At 47.8% G+C, this 18,783-nt stretch overlaps 1 protein-coding gene across 1 annotated transcript in view; it reads right to left on the minus strand.

Annotated features, from left to right (window-relative positions):
- Window positions 1-18,783, minus strand: part of DIS3L2 (DIS3 like 3'-5' exoribonuclease 2) — a 285,986-nt gene that overhangs the window by 183,944 nt on the left and 83,259 nt on the right. The window contains exon 8 of the mRNA XM_033958227.1: window positions 14,924-15,171. Coding sequence (XP_033814118.1) covers window positions 14,924-15,171 — 248 coding nt within the window. The remainder of the gene's footprint in view (window positions 1-14,923; window positions 15,172-18,783) is intronic.

The raw sequence follows: 18,783 nt of genomic DNA on the forward strand, positions 1-18,783 counted from the left end.
ATACTCCTGAATTTATATGTTTTGTTAACAATAATCAAGAAAGAAAAGAACAAGACAATGAATAAGAATGCAAAGAGAATGTTTATCAAGAAGACAAAATAGAATTAATTTGTCGCATAGTGAAAAAGCACAGTTACTTACCGTAACAGGTGTTATCCAGGGACAGCAGGCAGATATTCTTAACGTATGGGTGACGTCACCGACGGAGCCCCGGTACGGACCTTTTTAACTAGAAAGTTCTAGTTGGCCGCACCGCGCATGCGCGAGTGCCTTCCCGCCCGACGGAGGAGTGCGTGGTCTCCAGTTAGGATAAGCCAGCTAAGAAGCCAACCCGGGGAGGTGGGTGGGTCGTAAGAATATCTGCCTGCTGTCCCTGGATAACACCTGTTACGGTAAGTAACTGTGCTTTATCCCAGGACAAGCAGGCAGCATATTCTTAACGTATGGGTGACCTCTAAGCTAACAGAGAGGGAGGAGGGATGGTTGGCCATTAGGAAAATAAATTTTGTAACACAGATTGACCAAAGTGCCCATCCCGTCTGGAGAATGCATCCAGACAGTAGTGAGTAGTGAAGGTGTGAACTGAAGACCAAGTGGCCGCCTTGCAGATTTCCTCAATAGGCGTGGAACGGAGGAAAGCCACAGAAGCAGCCATAGCCCTGACTTTATGGGCCGTGACAGCTCCTTCCAGTGACAGGCCGGCCCGAGCATAACAGAACGCAATACAGGCAGCAAGCCAATTGGACAGCGTTCGTTTAGATACAGGGTGACCCAGACGGTTAGGATCGAAGGTCAGAAAGAGTTGAGGAGAGGAGCGGTGAGCCCTGGTACGGTCAAGGTAGTACGCCAGGGCACGCTTACAATCCAGCGTGTGAAGAGCCTGTTCCCCAGGATGAGAATGGGGTTTTGGGAAGAAGACAGGTAGCACGATGGACTGGTTGAGGTGAAAGGCTGAAACCACCTTAGGAAGGAATTTAGGATGGGTACGCAGAACCACCTTGTCATGGTGAAAAACAGTGAACGGTGGATCGGCGACCAGTGCATGTAGCTCACTAACCCTCCTGGCAGAGGTGATGGCAATGAGGAAAAGCACCTTCCATGTGAGAAGTTTGAGCGAGGTAGTAGCAAGAGGCTCAAAAGGAGGTTTCATGAGGGCTGACAAAACCACATTGAGGTCCCAGACGACCGGGGGAGGTTGAAGAGGTGGTTTGATATTGAAGAGGCCTCTCATGAACCGGGAAACCAGAGGATGAGCCGTGAGGGGTTTTCCGAGGATAGGCTCGTGAAAAGCAGTGATGGCACTGAGGTGGACTCTGATCGAGGTAGACTTGAGACCAGCGTTAGACAGAGAGAGCAAATAGTCCAGTACGGTTTCCACCGCCAATGAGGTGGGATTGTGATGATGCAGGAGGCACCAAGAGGAGAACCGGGTCCATTTCTGATGGTAACATTGGAGTGTGGAGGGTTTCCTGGAGGCATCCAAAATGCGACGGACAGGCTGAGACAGGTTTTCTGGAGAGGTCAGCCCGAGAGAAACCAAGCTGTCAGGTGGAGGGAAGACAGATTGGGATGTAGCAGAGACTGATGTTGCTGCGTAAGCAGAGAAGGAAATACAGGAAGAGGAATGGGCTCCCTGGAGCTGAGTTGAAGCAGGAGGGAGAACCAGTGTTGTCTGGGCCACCGAGGGGCGATGAGAATCATGGTGGCCCTGTCCTTGCGGAGTTTGAACAGGGTCCGCAACATCAGAGGAAGTGGAGGGAAGGCATAGAGGAACCGATCCGTCCAGTCGAGTAGGAATGCATCCGGGGTCAGACGATGTGGAGAGAAGAGTCTGGAACAGAACTGGGGCAGCTGATGGTTGTGAGGAGCTGCAAAGAGATCCACCTGCGGAGTGCCCCAGCGGGCAAAGATGGAGTGGAGAGTGGGAGGATCCAGGGTCCACTCGTGAGGTTGAAGGATGCGGCTGAGCTGGTCGGCCAGGGAGTTTTGTTCGCCCTGGATATAGACCGCTTTAAGATAAAGATTGTGGGCTGTGGCCCAGGTCCAAATTCGGAGGGCCTCCTGACAAAGGAGACGAGATCCGGTGCCGCCTTGCTTGTTGATGTAGTACATGGCGACCTGGTTGTCCGTGCACAGGAGAAGAACCTGAGGATAGAGAAGGTGCTGGAAGGCCTTGAGAGCATAAAACATGGCTCTGAGTTCCAGGAAATTGATGTGATGTTGACGCTCCTGAGGGGTCCAGAGTCCCTGGGTGCGTAGATCCCCTATGTGAGCTCCCCATGCATAGGGGGAGGCATCTGTGGTGATGATCATGGAATGAGGGGGTGGATGAAAAAGGAGGCCCCTGGAAAGATTTGAGGAGTTCAACCACCATTGAAGAGATCGCTGAAGAGACGATGTCACAGAGATGGGATGAGAAAGAGGATCCCTGGTCTGTGACCATTGGTTGGCGAGGGTCCATTGCGGTATCCTCAGATGGAGTCGCGCCAGAGGAACCACATGGACTGTCGAGGCCATGTGACCCAGAAGAATCATCATCTGGCGAGCAGGGATGGATGGTTTGAGGAGCACCTGTCGACAGAGGTGAAGCAGTGTCCAGTGCCGGTCGGCAGGAAGGAACGCTCTCATGAAGTTGGTATCGAGAAGTGCTCCGATGAACTGAAGGCGCTGCGTGGGAAGCAGATGCGACTTGGGATAATTGATCTCGAACCCCAAGAGATGGAGGAAAGAGATGGTATGGTGAGTTGATTGCAGCACAAGTGGAGAGGTTGTTGCTTTCACCAACCAATCGTCCAAGTAGGGGAACACTTGTAGGTTGTGGGACCTGAGACAGGCCGCTACCACAATCAGGCACTTGGTGAACACCCTGGGTGATGATGCGAGACCAAAGGGTAGCACTTTGTACTGATAGTGGTGATTCAGTATCTGGAATCGGAGGTAGTGACGTGAAGCCTGATGGATTGGGATGTGAGTGTAGGCCTCCTTGAGGTCCAGGGAACATAGCCAGTCGTGTTGAGACAGAAGAGGATAAAGTATGGCAAGGGAGAGCATCCTGAACTTTTCCTTGACCAAACACTTGTTGAGGTTCCTGAGGTCGAGGATAGGACGAAGATCCCCTGTTTTCTTGGGTACCAAGAAGTAGCGGGAGTAAAAACCCTGACCTCTTTGGTCTGGTGGAACTTCTTCGATGGCATTGAGAAGGAGGAGGGATTGGACCTCCCTGAGGAGGAGTGGAGTTTGGGAGGAGTGAGAAGCAGACTCTACGGGAGGATGGTCTGCAGGAAGAGTCTGGAACCTTAGTGAGTATCCGTGACGGATGATGTTTAGAACCCACAGGTCTGATGTGATGGCCTCCCAGCGTCGTAGAAAGATGGTGAGGCGGCCCCCGATAGGTTGAGGCAGAGGCAGCGAGGGTTGGAGAATGGCTATGCCCTGGAGAAAGGAGTCAAAAGGGCTGCGGAGGCTTAGTTTGAGGGAGAGGCTTGGCCGTCTGGTGAGATTGCGAGCGAGCCTGAGAGTGTTCTTGTTGTTGTTGTTGGCGAGGCCGACGAGATTGCTGTTGAGGAGGATTAAGTGGCCTAGCAGAAAAACGACGTTGGTAAGAGGACTGAGGTCTGTATGGTCGTGTTGGCGGAGTCTTCTTTTTAGGCTTAATGAGGGTGTCCCATCTCGTCTCATGAGCCGAAAGTTTTTGTGTCGTGGTATCCAGAGACTCCCCAAAAAGTTCATCACCAAGACAGGGCGCGTTGGCAAGGCGGTCTTGGTGGTTCACATCAAGGTCAGATACCCTCAGCCAGGCAAGGCGTCGCATGGCCACGGCCAGAGCAGAGGCTCGGGAGGAGAGCTCGAAAGAGTCATAGATTGAGCGTACCATGAATTTCCTAAGCTGAAGAAGGTTGGAAATTTGTTGCTGAAATAATGGAACCTTGCGTTCAGGGATATACTTTTGCAGAGCAGAAAGTTGTTGTACCAGATGTTTCATGTAAAACGAAAAATGAAATGAGTAATTGTTGGCTCTGCTAGCCAGCATGGCATTCTGGTACAGGCGCTTTCCAAATTTGTCCATTGTTTTACCTTCTCTGCCAGGAGGGGTGGAGGCATAGCCACTGGAACCATGAGATTTTTTGAGAGTGGATTCTACCAGGAGGCTCTCATGTGGCAATTGGGGTTTATCAAATCCCGGGATAGGGATGACCCGGTATAAACTGTCCAGTTTCTTAGGGGCACCTGGAACAGTAAGGGGATTCTCCAAATTTTTATAAAATGTTTCCCGTAGAATATCATGGACGGGTAGTTTGAGAAACTCCTTGGGGGGTTGATCGAAGTCCAAGGCTTCTAGAAAGGCCTGGGACTTCTTTGAGTCGGACTCAAGTGGGATGGAGAGAGCCGCAGACATCTCCCGAAGGAATTTCGTAAATGAGGACTGCTCGGGTTTGGAGGTGGATTCAGCCATGGAGGGTTCCTCATCAGTGGAAGAGGCATCCTCCTCGGTACCGAGTGGGGATTGCTCCCATAAGTCTGGGTCCCTGATGGCCGGCTCAGTATGGCGGGTTTTAGAAAGGGACTTGCCAGATCTCATGGATACGGTGCCGGGAGATGAAGACCGGTGCCGATCTCTGTCCCGGGAGGAGTGGTGCCGATCCCGGTCCCGAGACGATCGATGTCGATCCTGGGGCCGGGAGGGGTCCTCCGCCGCGCAAGTCTGAAGTGTAGGCTGGGCAGATAAGACCGGCATGGAAGTGTTCATCGGTACCGAGGGGGTGGCCACTGGCGGAGTGGTGCGAGGCTCGGGCCGGACCGGTACCGGAAGGAGTGGTGCCAGCAGGGTCGGAAGCAGTTCCTGAAGCTGGTGCTGTAGCTGCTCTTGCAATTTGTTCTGGAGGATGGCCGAGATACGGTCCTCCAATGGGGGCACCGGTACCGTTTTACTTTTCTTCGGTACCATAGGTGCTGCTCTACGCTCCGGCGATGAGGAGGCCGATGAAGAGGCACTCACCGTTATCGGAGCGGAGCGCTTACGGGACTTGCGGGACGTCGGAAGGATCGGTGTCACCGCCGTGGCTGGAGGGCGCTCGAGGGAAGTGGAAGGCTTCTTAGCCGGCTTACCTGGCGCTATCGACCCCGCAGAAGGATCAGGTGGTGTCGATGTTGACGGTGCCGATTTCGGCGGTGCCGTCGACGTCGGGGTCGGATCCATAGCAGAACCGGTGCCGAAGAGGAGATTCTGCTGGATTTGTCTATTTTTAAGTGTGCGTTTTTGGAGAGTCGCGCAGCGGGTGCAGGTGTCAGCCCGATGTTCCGGACCCAAGCACTGTAGGCACCAGTTGTGTGGGTCCGAAAGGGAAATCGGGCGTGCACACCGCTGGCACTTCTTAAAACCCGGCTGGGGGGGCATGAAGGGAAATACGGCCTCCGCGAAATCAAAGCCGGAGGCTTGTATGATGGCAACAGGCCCCGCCAGGGCCGGTTGAAAAATAAGGAAAAAACAAAGTTTGTTTGTTTTTTTTTTACCAATTAGAAAGAAAATAGAAACCCGAAGGGAAAAAGTAGAAAAAAAATCAGAAATAACGCGAGCGGGAAGGCAAAAAAGAAGTGTTCAACGGCCGTTGAAACCACATGCGTCTTCTTCGCTCCGCGGAAACGAAGAAACTGGAGACCACGCACTCCTCCGTCGGGCGGGAAGGCACTCGCGCATGCGCGGTGCGGCCAACTAGAACTTTCTAGTTAAAAAGGTCCGTACCGGGGCTCCGTCGGTGACGTCACCCATACGTTAAGAATATGCTGCCTGCTTGTCCTGGGATAAAGGTTTTCTTGATCAGAGTCGAGATTGGAGAAGAAAAGAGTTTACTATCAACAAAGCTCTGAATATTTTAACAGACTTATCAAGGGTAAATTGTTCACCCAAAATGTTAGGCAATCTAAGAGATCAAAGCAACGGCAAAGAGAAAATAAAAGGACAGCAGTAGTTTTGGAAGCATTCGTAGATAGCCAATTGGCAATTTTATCCCAAATGCGAAATATTTCTGTAATAGCCTGTGTTGTTTTTCACTGAAGGGAAAATAATAACTGGGTATCATTTGCACAGGAAATAAAAAATGAACCCCAAGGGATTGAGTAAGCAGAGCAAGGGGAGCAAGAAAGATGTTAAACCAGGAAATGTACTGCCTGATATACCAAGCTCAGAAAGCCAAAGAATCAAAATAGATGATACACAAGATCAAAAGCAGCAGACAAATCCAGAGATAAAAGAACTTCACCACCTTTACCGAAGTTAGTAATCCCTCAAAGCGTGGGCTCTGAGTCTGTACTAAAGGGTTGTATGGGTGAAGTGCATCATCTTCTCCAACAAAGAGCACAGCTGTTGCACCAGTTTAGAGAGGGATGGAAGCTAAGAAATAGGATGACAATTCCATGGCTTAGAAGAATCCCAGGTAGCGTTCTTTAGGTGCCGACTTACAGCAAGTGGGAAAATGTCCACTTGATAGGAAGGAAAAATTCAAAGATCTCCCTTAAGAAAAAAGACAGAACTGAATCAGATGGGGCAGTAAAGGATCACATATAGGAGATTCAGCTTAAAAAGAACTGAATATGCAAGAAGCTGGTAAGTGATGAGGATAACTGCTGGGGAGAGGAGAATGGTGATGGGGGAGCGAGTAGAGCAAAGATCAGAAATCTTGTTGGTAAATGCATTTTAGGGAGGAAGTAATAGATTTTGGATGGGAACCACTAGTCATCTGGCACAAAATTTTAAATAAACGAGTGGGATTAGTATCTCATTTAAGAAGAGAAGAAAAGTCATTTTTCTTGGCTAAGTTCACAGATTGTTTATAGATCAATGTTAAACCTTTAAACAGGTTTCAGCATGTCACAGGCAGCCGATGAAACTTAATCAATCCTGAATAGACATATCGATGATATTACAACCCAAATAAATGAGCTGCTGCATTCCGCACTACTTGCAAGACACGTAATAAAATGGAAGCCCTGCATATAGGACATCACATACTCAAAGAAACAGAGCATCATAACACACTGCACAAGGTCACAAGCTTGCTTTATCATTGCTTTCAGCTGTGAATGTAAAAAGAAAGCTGTGCTTTGGCTACTTCCAGTCAAAACATTATCCAAAGTTCTCAAAATGATTTTCACAAACTGGAAAAAATCGTGCACTTCTCAAATATGTTGTGTTCACTCTGCAAAAATGAGAAGAAATCCTACGGGATATGGCAGAACCAAAGGACAAGATAGGATAAGATGGAGTCAGTAGTAATATAAAGACACTAAGGCAATGCTGACCGAGCTTGTGTTTTATTTTAAAGCAAAACTGAACAGAAAGGCTACATGTCCATGGCTACTATGCCTCATGAAACAAGAGTAACTCACCGAGCCCAGCAACCCTGTTTCTTCTTTTAAGGCGTCTTATATGTCCTTCTAATAAAAGATCAAGCATGCCCCGATGCAGACAGTTCCTTGGCAAAACATTTGGGGCATTTATTAACACAATAGGACCATACAAGCACTTTTTTTTTTACACTGAAGGTTGCTTTTAATAAACTTCAACTGACTTTTCAGACATTGGCTTGTCCTTTTGGCTGCTTTTTTTTTTTTTTTTTCTCGTTCCCTGGATTGCTGCTGCAGCTTTGCTGTGCCTCTGGGGTTTTGTTTTGTTTTTTTACTATTAACTGTTCTGGTTAAGAAGAAATGAGTGTGAAATTTCTCTGCGCATTTTCTGACGCGAGTTCTGGCAGCATGAAAAAGAAACACTGAGTGTGGCTCAGCCAAAGGATGGTGAGCTAAAATTACAGGGCTCTAAAGCCTCCATTAGTTTACTATGGAAGTCAATGCACATTACCTCACATCTCTCACTCCTGTTTCCTTAATCTCTTAATCCACAAACTCGCTGTGATACTGTACTGTAAAATTAATAAATTTCATTCCCATCCCCAAAGGCTCAGTGTACCTTCAGCTGTATTTAGTACAGCACTCTCCACTAAGTGCTGGAAAACGAAACTTCTTCCCAGCCATCCTTCCCAAGCCCAAAGCTGTAAGAGATAAAACCTCAAACTGCATCAAAGCCCAAACATAAAATCAAAGGGAAGAAACTTGAGCAGTTCCCACCCCCTCTGAAAAAGCACAGTTACTCACCGTAACAGTTGTTATCCAGGGACAGCAGGTAGCTATTCTCACAAGTGGGTGACGTGATCCAACGGAGCCCCGATGCGGACGTCTCACAAGCAGTCTTGCTTGAAGAAACTCGAAGTTTCGAGTCGCCCGCACCGCGCATGCGCGAGTGCCTTCCCGCCCAGCGTAAGGCGCGTCTCCTCAGTTCAGATAGCTAGCAGAGAAGGCAACCCAGGGGAGGTGGGTGGGATGTGAGAATAGCTGCTGCTGTCCCTGGATAACAACTGTTACGGTAAGTAATTGTGCTTTATCCCAGGACAAGCAGGTAGGTATTCTCACAAGTGGGTGACCTCCAAGCTAACCAAAGTGGGATGGTGGGAGAGTTGGCAACTTAGGAGAATAAATTTTGCAATACTATTTGGCCAAACTGTCCATCCCATCTGGAGAAAGTATCCAGATAATAATGAGAAGTGAAGGTATGAACCGAGGACCACGTGGCAGCTTTACAAATCTCCTCAATCGGTGTCGATCTGAGAAAAGCTACAGAGGCTGCCTTTGCTCTGACTTTATGGGCTTTGACTTTACTGTGAAGGGGCAATCCAGCCTGGGCATAGCAGAAAGAGATGCAAGCCGCCATCCAGTTGGAGATGGTTCGCTTAGAGATAGGATGTCCCAACTTGTTTGGATCAAAGGAGACAAAAAGTTGAGGAGCAGTTCTGTGCGGTTTGGTGCATTCCAAATAGAAAGTCAAAGCACGTTTACAGTCCAGATTATGAAGGGCCGATTCTCCAGGATGAGAATGAGGCTTTGGGAAGAACACTGGAAGAACAATGGATTGGTTGAGATGAAACAACAAGTAATTTAATCAAGTATGCAGACGACACAAAACTATGTCGGGTAGTTGGGTCACAAAAGGACAGAGAAGAACTTCAGAGAGATTTGAACCAGTTAGAAAAATGGGCAGAAAATTGGCAGATGAAGTTTAACATAGAAAAATGCAAAGTGATGCACCTGGGTAAGAAAAACAAGGAACATGAATATAAAATGTTAGGTGTGACATTGGGCAAGAGCGAACAAGAAAGGGACCTGGGGGTACTGATAGACAGGACCCTGAAGCCGTCGGCTCAATGCGCAGCGGCAGCAAAAAAAGCAAACAGTATGTTGGGCCTGATAAAGAAGGGAATCACGAGTAGATCAGCGGACATCATAATGCCGCTTTACAGAGCAATGGTCAGACCACACTTGGAGTACTGTGTCCAACACTGGTCTCCCTACCTAAAGAAGGATATAACCCTACTGGAGAGGGTGCAAAGGGCAAGCCACGAAGCTAGTTAAAGGTATCAAGAATTTGAGCTACAAAGAACGCCTCGGAAAACTGGGATTGTTCACCCTCGAGAAGAGAAGACTGCGAGGAGACATGATAGAGACTTTTAAAATACTAAAAGGATTCAACAAAATAGAGCAAGAAACATCGTTATTCACATTGTCAAATGTGACTTGGACAAGAAGTCATGGACTGAAACTGAGGGGCACCAGGCCCAGGACAAATATCAGGAAATTCTGTTTCACACAACGAGTGGTGGACGCTTGGAACGCTCTCCCGGAGGAGGTAGTGATGGAGACCAACATTCTGGGATTCAAGGGCAAAGTTGGATGCACACCTTCTTGCAAATCACATTGGGGGATACGAGAAAACAAGGTTTCTCAGCAGGGAACACCTGGCATGGCCTCCGCGAGTGCGGGTCACCGGACTTGATGGACCTAGGGTCTGATCTGGCGAAGCCATTTCTTATGTTCTTATGAAATTCCGAGACAACTTTAGGAAGGAACTTCGGATGAGTGTGAAGAACCACCTTATCATGATGGAACACTGTAAAAGGTGGATCCGCAACCAATGCCTGGAGCTCACTGACTCGACGAGCAGAAGTGAGGCCAATGAGAAACACCACTTTCCAAGTGAGATACTTCAGATGAGCCTTGTCAATTGGTTCAAATGGAGGTTTCATAAGCTGAGAAAGAACAATATTGAGGTCCCAAACCACTGGAGGTGGTTTGAGAGGAGGATTGACATTGAAAAGTCCTTTCATGAATCTGGAAACCACCGGATAAGCAGATGGGGTTTCCCTTGAAGAGGCTGATGGAAAGCAGCAATTGCACTAAGGTGGACTTGTATAGAAGTAGACTTGAGGCCAGAATGAGAAAGGTGCAAATGATAATCCAAAACTGAAGATAAGGAGGAGTGTTGAGGCTCCTGATGATGAGAAAAACACCAAGTAGAAAATCTAGTCCATTTTTGGGTATAGCATTGTCTAGTAGCAGGCTTCCGTGAAGCTTCCAAAACATCCTGCACAGCTTGAGAAAACTGGAGAGGAGTTATGTTGAGAGGAACCAAGCTGTCAGGTGTATAGACTGCAGGTTGGGATGCTGCGTAAGTAGCGAGGGAAAAACTGGTAGAAGGTAAGGTTCCCTGCTGCTGAGTTGAAGTAGAAGGGAGTACCAAGGTTGTCTGGGCCACCAAGGAGCAATCAGAATCATGGTGGCATGGTCAGACTTCAGCTTGACTAGAGTTTTTTGAATGAGAGGAAATGGAGGAAACGCATATAGAAAGATTCGTCCAGTCCAGAAGAAAAGCATCTGCCTCAAGGCGATGAGGAGTGTAGATCCTGGAGCAGAACTGAGGGAGTTTGAAGTTGTGGGGGGCTGCAAAGAGGTCTATCTGAGGCGTTCCCCACAGAGAGAAAATGTGATGAAGGGGCGTGGAATGGAGAATCCATTCGTGAGGCTGCAGAAGACGACTCAAGTTGTCCGCTAAGGCATTGTCCGCCCCCTGAATGTAGACGGCTTTGAGGAAGGTGTTGTGGCGAATTGCCCAATCCCAAACTTTCAGAGCTTCCTGACAGAGGGAGGCCAATCCCGTGCCTCCCTGCTTGTTGACATAATACATGGCGACTTGGTTGTCCATGCGAATGAGGACTACACGGTCGTGAAGCAGATGTTGAAAAGCATTGAGAGCATTGAAAATCGCCCTGAGTTCCAGAGATTGATGTGGCATTGGTGGTCTATACTGGTCCAATAGCCTTGAGTGCGGAGACCATCCAGATGAGCCCCCCCAAGCGTAAGTCAAAGAGTCGGTCGTGAGAACCTTCTGATGGGGGGCGTGTGAAACAGTAAGCCTCTGGATAGATTGGAAGAAAGCATCCACCAGCGAAGAGACTGTCAGAGCAAGAGTGACCTGGATGTGTCGAATCAAAGGGTCGGAAACCTGCGTCCATTGAGATGCCAGGGTCCACTGAGGAATTCTGAGGTGAAGTCTGGCAAAAGGAGTCACGTGTACTGTAAAGGCCATGTGGCCCAGAAGAACCATCATGTGACTCGCCGAGATGGACGGGCGAGAGGACACTGAATGACAAAGATGGAGAAGAGCTTCCAGACGTTGCGGAGGGAGGAACGCTCTGAGCTGGATTGTATCCAGAACAGCTCCGATGAAGGGAAGAGTCTGGGAAGACTGCAGATGTGATTTTAGAAAGTTGATCTCAAACCCCAGACTCTGCAGGAACCAGATAGTGCGCTGAGTCGCCAGGACGACTCCCTGAAACATGGAATCCTTTATGAGCCAGTCGTCCAGGTAGGGAAACACCTGAAGACCATGGTTCCTGAGCGCTGCAGCCACCACAACCAGACACTTGGTGAAGACTCTGGGTGACGATGCCAGGCCGAAAGGGAGCACTCAGTATTGAAGATGAAGATGTCCCACCCGAAATCTGAGGTATTGACAGGAGGCCGGATGAATGGGAATGTGAGTGAAGGCCTCCTTGAGATCCAGAGAGCATAACCAGTCGTTCTGCTCAAGGAGGGGATACAGAGATGCCAGGGTCAACATGCAAAACTTTTCTTTGACCAGATATTTGTTGAGCACTCTGAGATCCAAAATAGGACGCAGTTCGCCTGTCTTCTTCAAAACAAGGAAGTACCGGGAGTAAAAACCCTTATTCTGTTGAGCCAAAGGAACCGGCTCGACAGCCCGGAACCGCAGCAAAGCTTGAGCTTCCTGAAGAAGAAGGGCGGTCTGGGCAGAGGAGGAAGGATACTCTCTTGGAGGATGTTCCGGAGGAACTTGATGGAACTGAAGAGTATCCCTCCCTTACGATGGAAAGGACCCAGAGGTCGGAGGTAATAGTCGTCCATCGGTGGTAAAAATAATGGAGACGACCTCCGATAGGGGGAAAAACGGGGAAAGGCAGAATGACTGACGTTGTGCTTTGAAGGAGACAGTCAAAAAGGCTGAGGAGCCTTGGGGACAGCAGACGGCTGAGGCTTCTGCTGCTGCTTCTGTGCATGCTGCCTCTTAACAGGGTGACGGATGGCAGGAGCCTGTTTAGGTGGAAAACGCCGCTGGTAAATCAAAGGCGGGCGTGAAGGACGAGGAGGAGCTGGCTTTGGCTTTGGGCGGAGAATAGATTGGAGAGACTTTTCGTGGTCTGAAAGCTTCTTGGTTGCCGCCTCAATGGATTCATCGAAGAGGTCAGTACCAGCGCACGGGACATTAGCCAGCCTGTCCTGCAAATTGGGGTCCATGTCGATGGTCCGGAGCCATGCAAGGCGTCGCATGGCTACCGAGCAAGCAGTAGCCCGAGCAGATAGCTCAAAGGCATCGTATGAGGACTGCATCAGTTGCAACCGGAGTTGGGACAAAGAAGCCAGGACTTCATGGTATTAAAAATATGCTCGAGAATCCAAGTAGGGCATGAACTTGGGAAGGACAGACAGGAAAAATTCAAAATAGGTAATAAAATGAAAATTGTAATCGAGAACTCTGGACGTCATCATAGAGTTCTGGAAAATGCGCCTGCCGAACCTGTCCATCGTCTTGCCCTCCCTGCCAGGTGGAACAGTGGCATATACCTGGGAGGGATGAGACCGTTTCAATGAAGATTCCACCAAAAGGGATTGATGGGATAGCTGGGCACCGTCAAACCCATTATGATGAACATTGCGGTATCTGGAATCCAATTTTCCCGGAACAGCGGGGATGGAATAGGGGGTCTCCAGACAGCGGACAAAGGTCTGATCCAGCAGCTTATGAAGAGGAAGCTTGAGGGATTCAGCAGGAGGTTGAGGGAGATGCATGGTCTCGAGATACTCCTTTGAAAATTTGGACCCAGTGTCCAGTTGAATGTCCAAATCAGCTGCCATCTGACGGAGAAAAGAATAAAAAGACAGTTGGTCAGCCAAAGCAGTGCCTCGAGAGGGACTCGAGGACGTCGAGGCCTCTTGATCCAATGAGGACAGGGATCTAGATGGAGAAAAAGACCCCACTGTGTCCTCGAGATCCGGTAGTGGAGTAGAAGCCGGTGGAGAATACTGATGAAAAGGCTGTTTCCAATGAGGTGAGGCATGCCTGGATGAGTGCCTCGATCGATGATGCGAGCTGTGTCTTGAAGCAGGCCTGGACAAACAAGGTGAATGTGTCTTCGCTGAGGACCCCAGAGAGTGTATGGGGCTGGAAGCGGTGGATCGAAGCAGAGGTGGTTGACTGGAAGAACCACGAGGCATTCGCAAAGACTCGAGCCCTTGCATCGAGTGGATAGGTTCCAATGGAGGCACTCGCAAAAACTCTACTCCTTGCATCGAGTGAATCAGTTCCAATGGAGGCATGGGCAAAGACTCTGCTCCTTGCGATGCATGCATCGATGCCAGACCAGACACTCGCAGAGACTCTGCTCCCTGTAGAGAGTGTGCGTACGGCTGAGGCACCGGAGGCGGCCTGACCTCGCGGGAGACTCCACATGCCCAGGCTGGATTTGAGAGAGAAGCTTCGGCCCCATTGTGGTAAAGAGCTGAATGAATTGCTTCTCAAGTAAGGTCTGGAACGAAGCCGGCAAGGATGGATCCGCGCCACCAACGGGACCACCTGCACGGGCTTCGTGCTCCTTCGAGGCAGTGTGAGAGTGCTTGGACTTAGAAGCCTTGCACACTTTAAGCACTAACCGGGGAATGGGCTGCTGCGCTATCTGACCTGAAGAGACAGAGGAAGGCACCGCAGCCTGCGTTGAAGACAGAGCCGGTACAAAAGAGGCCGGTTTGATGAGGCTCGGAACAGAAGATGTGGAAGCCTGGAGAGCCTCAGGAGAGGCCGATGGTGAAGCACCCTTCGATGACGAAAGCTCCATCGAAGACTCCATGCTGTATAGCTGCTCCCACAAGATGCAACGACGCTTGAAAGTACGGGCTGTAAGTGTTGAGCAAGGCCGGCACGATTTCGGGAGGTGTTGAGGCCCGAGACACCGAAGACAGCGTCGATGAGGGTCCGTCAGTGAAATCACGTGCTGGCACTTGGAACACTTTTTAAAACAGGTAGCAGGCCGGGACATAGGCCGGAAGAGCTCCGCCGCAAGATCGAAGCCGCAGGGCTGCGGCCAAGTGGCCTGCCCGGTCGAACGGATGGAAGAAACTTTTTTTTTTTTTAAACAAGAAAAGTACGACGAAAATCAGCGATTAAGAGAAAAAGAACCCAAAACCGCGGACTTCAGAAGGCACAAAAGTGAAAATACTTCACGCAGAGAGTCGAAGACGGACTTCTCGGCTCCGCGGAAAAGTAAGAACTATGGAGACGCGCCCTACTCTGGGCGGGAAGGCACTCGCGCATGCGCGGTGCAGGCGACTCAAAACTTTGAGTTTCTTCAAGCAAGACTGCTTGTGAGACGTCCGCATTGGGGCTCCGTTGGATCACGTCACCCACTTGTGAGAATACCTGCCTGCTTGTCCTGGGATCATACCAGTATTCATTTGAGAGAAAACTTACCCTATTGCAAAGTTGCTGTCTTCTTTCCACTCAACAATTCGACAGATAAATATTATGTTCAAATAGACTTCAGGCCTTGCCACAAAATCATCAGGACAATCCATCAATGGCACATAGACACGAGGGAGTCGGTGGTCCACTGGTGAAAACATGGCACACCTTTTAAACAGTTCACTGTTCTTGTCTATTAGAGGCTTAATGAAGCCAGTAGCTGCCCTGGAGTGCTTTTTCTCCAGTATGTAAACGACCTAGAAGAGAAGAGTAAAATTCTGTCATTTATCCATTTAGTACAGAAATCACACAAGAATCCAATTTCTAATGAACAGAAGAGTCTTCCAAAGAGACAAGATGTCATTTCAGAATATCATATGAAAAATATTTGGGCAATAGTGGCATTTTTAGCCAGAAACACAAGTAGGAACATGAAGGCAGATAAAGACCATCTGGCCTCTCCAGCCTGCCCATTCATATCATCTGTTTGCCCTTCCTCTCGTCCCAAGCTTTCTTGAATTCACTTGCACTTTTCATCTCCACCAGGAAGCCGTTACACAAATTCTCCACCCTTTCCTTGAGTTATTCCCGAGTCTGACCCTTTTCATCTTTATCAAATTCCAGAGCTTCTTTTCAATTGAAAAAGATGAGCATCCTGTGCATTTAGGCCAAGGAGATATTTAAAGCCTCTAACATCTCGCCTCTCCTGCTTTTTTTTTTCTCCTAAACTATATACTATATATTAAGACCTTAATTTCTACCCCCATGTGTTTTCTGCTGGAGACTATTCACCATTTTAATAGCTGCCATCCTGTTTATATCTTTTTGAAGGTGTGATCTCCAAAATTGTACAAAGTCTTATCAAAGGCATTATCACCTCCTTTTTCCTGCTGGCCATTCGCCTCCTTCTGATCTCAGGTATCCTTCTAGCGTTCGCTGTCACCTTTTCTACCTTTTGGCCTCCTTAAGATCATCACATATGCTCACACCCAAACCCTGTTCCACTTTCAAATCGAAAAGTACTTCACTGGGTCGTTTATACAAGAGCTATTTTCAATGACTCCTATCTTATGTTGTGATAAGAGTTTGTAAATCTGTTAGCTCTGTCTCTTACCAGCAGTTCAGGAAATTATGGAAAACCTACTGATTTAAGAAATTTTTGTAATTTCTAGGTCATTTGTTTTTATTGTCACTGTTTCAATTCTCTTTTGTAAACTGCACAGAGCTCCTAAGGTACTACAGTATATAAATTCATTTTTTATGTAATGCTATGTTTACTTCTTAAACGGGATTGGAGCCCAAATGCATAACCCTGCATTTTTTTTAAGCATTAAACCTTAGCTGCTACATTCTGGACCATTCAGGTTTGGCATTGTCCAGAGAGAGGCAAACCTTACCAGGCAGCCCTTCACAAGGATTTAGGGAGACAGAAATCCAAGTTCTGAACCAATGCCACTGAAAGAAATCAGTGTTCTGGAAGGCCAGTAAATGGTCCAGTCACTTTCTGGTGGGATTTTCTATTAGTAGTTAAGTCAAATCTTCTAGTGACATGACTGAGGAGACAGAGGGGACATGATCGAAACATTCAAGATAATGAAGGGAATAGACTTAGTAGATAAGGACAGGTTGTTCACCCTCTCCAAGGTAGAGAGAACGAGAGGGCACTCTCTAAAGTTGAAAGGGGATAGATTCCGTATAAGCGTAAGGAAGTTCTTTTTCACCCAGAGAGTGGTGGAAAACAGGAACACTCTTCCGGAGTCTGTCATAGGGGAAACACCCTCCAGGGATTCAAGACAAAGTTAGACAAGTTCCTGCTGAACCAGAACATACGCAGGTAGGGCTAGTCTCAGTTAGGGCAATGGTCTTTGACCAGAGGGCCACCGTGTGAGCGGACTGCTGGGCTCGATGGACCATTGGTCTGATCCAGCAGCGGCAATTCTTATGTTCTTATACTGGTTTAGGTTTCTAAGTCAGATTTAATCTTCTTACTCCACAAAATGCCCTAAAAGAATAACCCTCCCAGTACTCTTTCAACTTCTTTGTTTCTCAACATGCTAGTTCTTATTTTAGTCTTGTGCTTTGATCTGCTTTTATTTTACTCGTAGGATATTTTATTTCTTATATACTTTCACAAATACAATAATGCAGTAGAGAATGGCAGAAAAAGACCAACCAGTATCCAGCCTGCCCAGCAATATTTTAGTCCAGGAAATAATTTTAGTTCTAGTTATTATTCATGTTAAAATGTGCAATTTTAATTCTCATTTTATTCTAGTGATATGAATTTTATTTTTTATTCAGTCCTGTCCCAAACATTTTAGTTCTTATTCAGTTGTTTGCTTTTTTTTGTGAGCAAAATATACAATATACACTATACCCTATTGCCTTAGTCTTCTGTTCCTTGTTGATAATTGTTATGTATCTTGTTTGCTAACTTATTATATATGTTACCTTGTAAGCCGTTCTGGGCTTCTTGGGGAGGACAGGATATAAATCAAATGAAATAAATAAACAAACAAATATACATACATACATATCAAAAACAGCCCTCAGAATATCACATGCAAATAACTTAGTACTTTTCTTTCAGTTATTTCCAGAAAGCTTGAAACCTATAGAGGCAATAATTAACATTAACCTATAGCAGACAGCTTATTGTTTTTTTCAGTGAGAAATCAAACCAGTGAGAAATCCAGCCGCCACTATCGAGAGCCTTTGTCCCAATCCAGCTAGACGTGTGTGCTCTTCACCATACAATTTGTTGGAGAGATCAATCTGCCTGCTTTTAAATATCAGCAGCATTGGGAAAACAACTGCTTTTACACCTAAGCAGCAGCGGGTACATCCGCAACCACCAAGAGCCCACAGACCCAATCCTGCCAGGAGCGTGAACTCCTCCCCCTGCAGTCCATTGGAGAGATCAATCTGCCTGCTTTTAAATATCAGCAGCAGTGGAGATCAACTGCTTTTACATCTAAGCAGCAATGAGACCAGCCACAACCACCGAGAGCACTCAGACCCGATCCTACCAAGAGTGTGAACTCTTCCCCCCCCTGCAATCCGCTAAGAAGATCGACTGTCGGTTCCGGGCGGCTTTCCCGCAGAGGAGAGAATCCTGCATTCACCGTGGACCTCATCTGGGGCAGCCTCCTTGGAGCGGCTGGGGCACGGGCAGTGTGTCTGGGAGGGAATGCATGGATGGGAGAACATCGCAGGGGAGGAGACATAGGCATCCTGGGACTGTCGGCCAGAAGAAGCCCTTTCTGGATACGTCAATCGCTCCTCCTAAACTTACTTGCTCCACTTCATCACTGACGCTGACCCATTCTGCTTCTATTCCTTTCTCTCCTCTCTTCTACCTTCCAAAGTATTTAGATCAATGCTGTCTTTTTAAAATGTTTATTTTATTTTTATTTTTCCTCTAACTCTACTTTTCACTTCACTATTACCCTCCAGGTACTTTAGTTAGATTGTGAGCCTTCGGGACAGTAAGGGAATTTTCCAAGTACCTTTCTTATTTCTAATCTTAATGTATATTTTCTGTAAACCGCTTAGAACCTAACGGATGTAGCGGTATATATAAATTACATTACATTACAAACAGTACAAACAGACAAAAGAATCTGGTGGGTAGAGACACAGAAAACGCTGTTCTTCACTGTCTGCACTCTGCTGCGTGTCCCCGAGACTGCCAACACTGGGGCAACTGCACATATTCCATTTACATGTTCTCTATCTCCACCTGCTGGTAGGTGGACAACCCACTCGTCTGGATTCATCTGCTGCTGATGGACAGAACAAGCAAGTACAGGTGTCAGCAGAGGTTTTGACGCATGTGCTGAAAATAGATCATGTATGGCTGCCAGTGC

The sequence above is a fragment of the Geotrypetes seraphini genome, chromosome 9 (genome assembly GCF_902459505.1).
Source record: "Geotrypetes seraphini chromosome 9, aGeoSer1.1, whole genome shotgun sequence".
Classification (NCBI taxonomy): domain Eukaryota; kingdom Metazoa; phylum Chordata; class Amphibia; order Gymnophiona; family Dermophiidae; genus Geotrypetes; species Geotrypetes seraphini.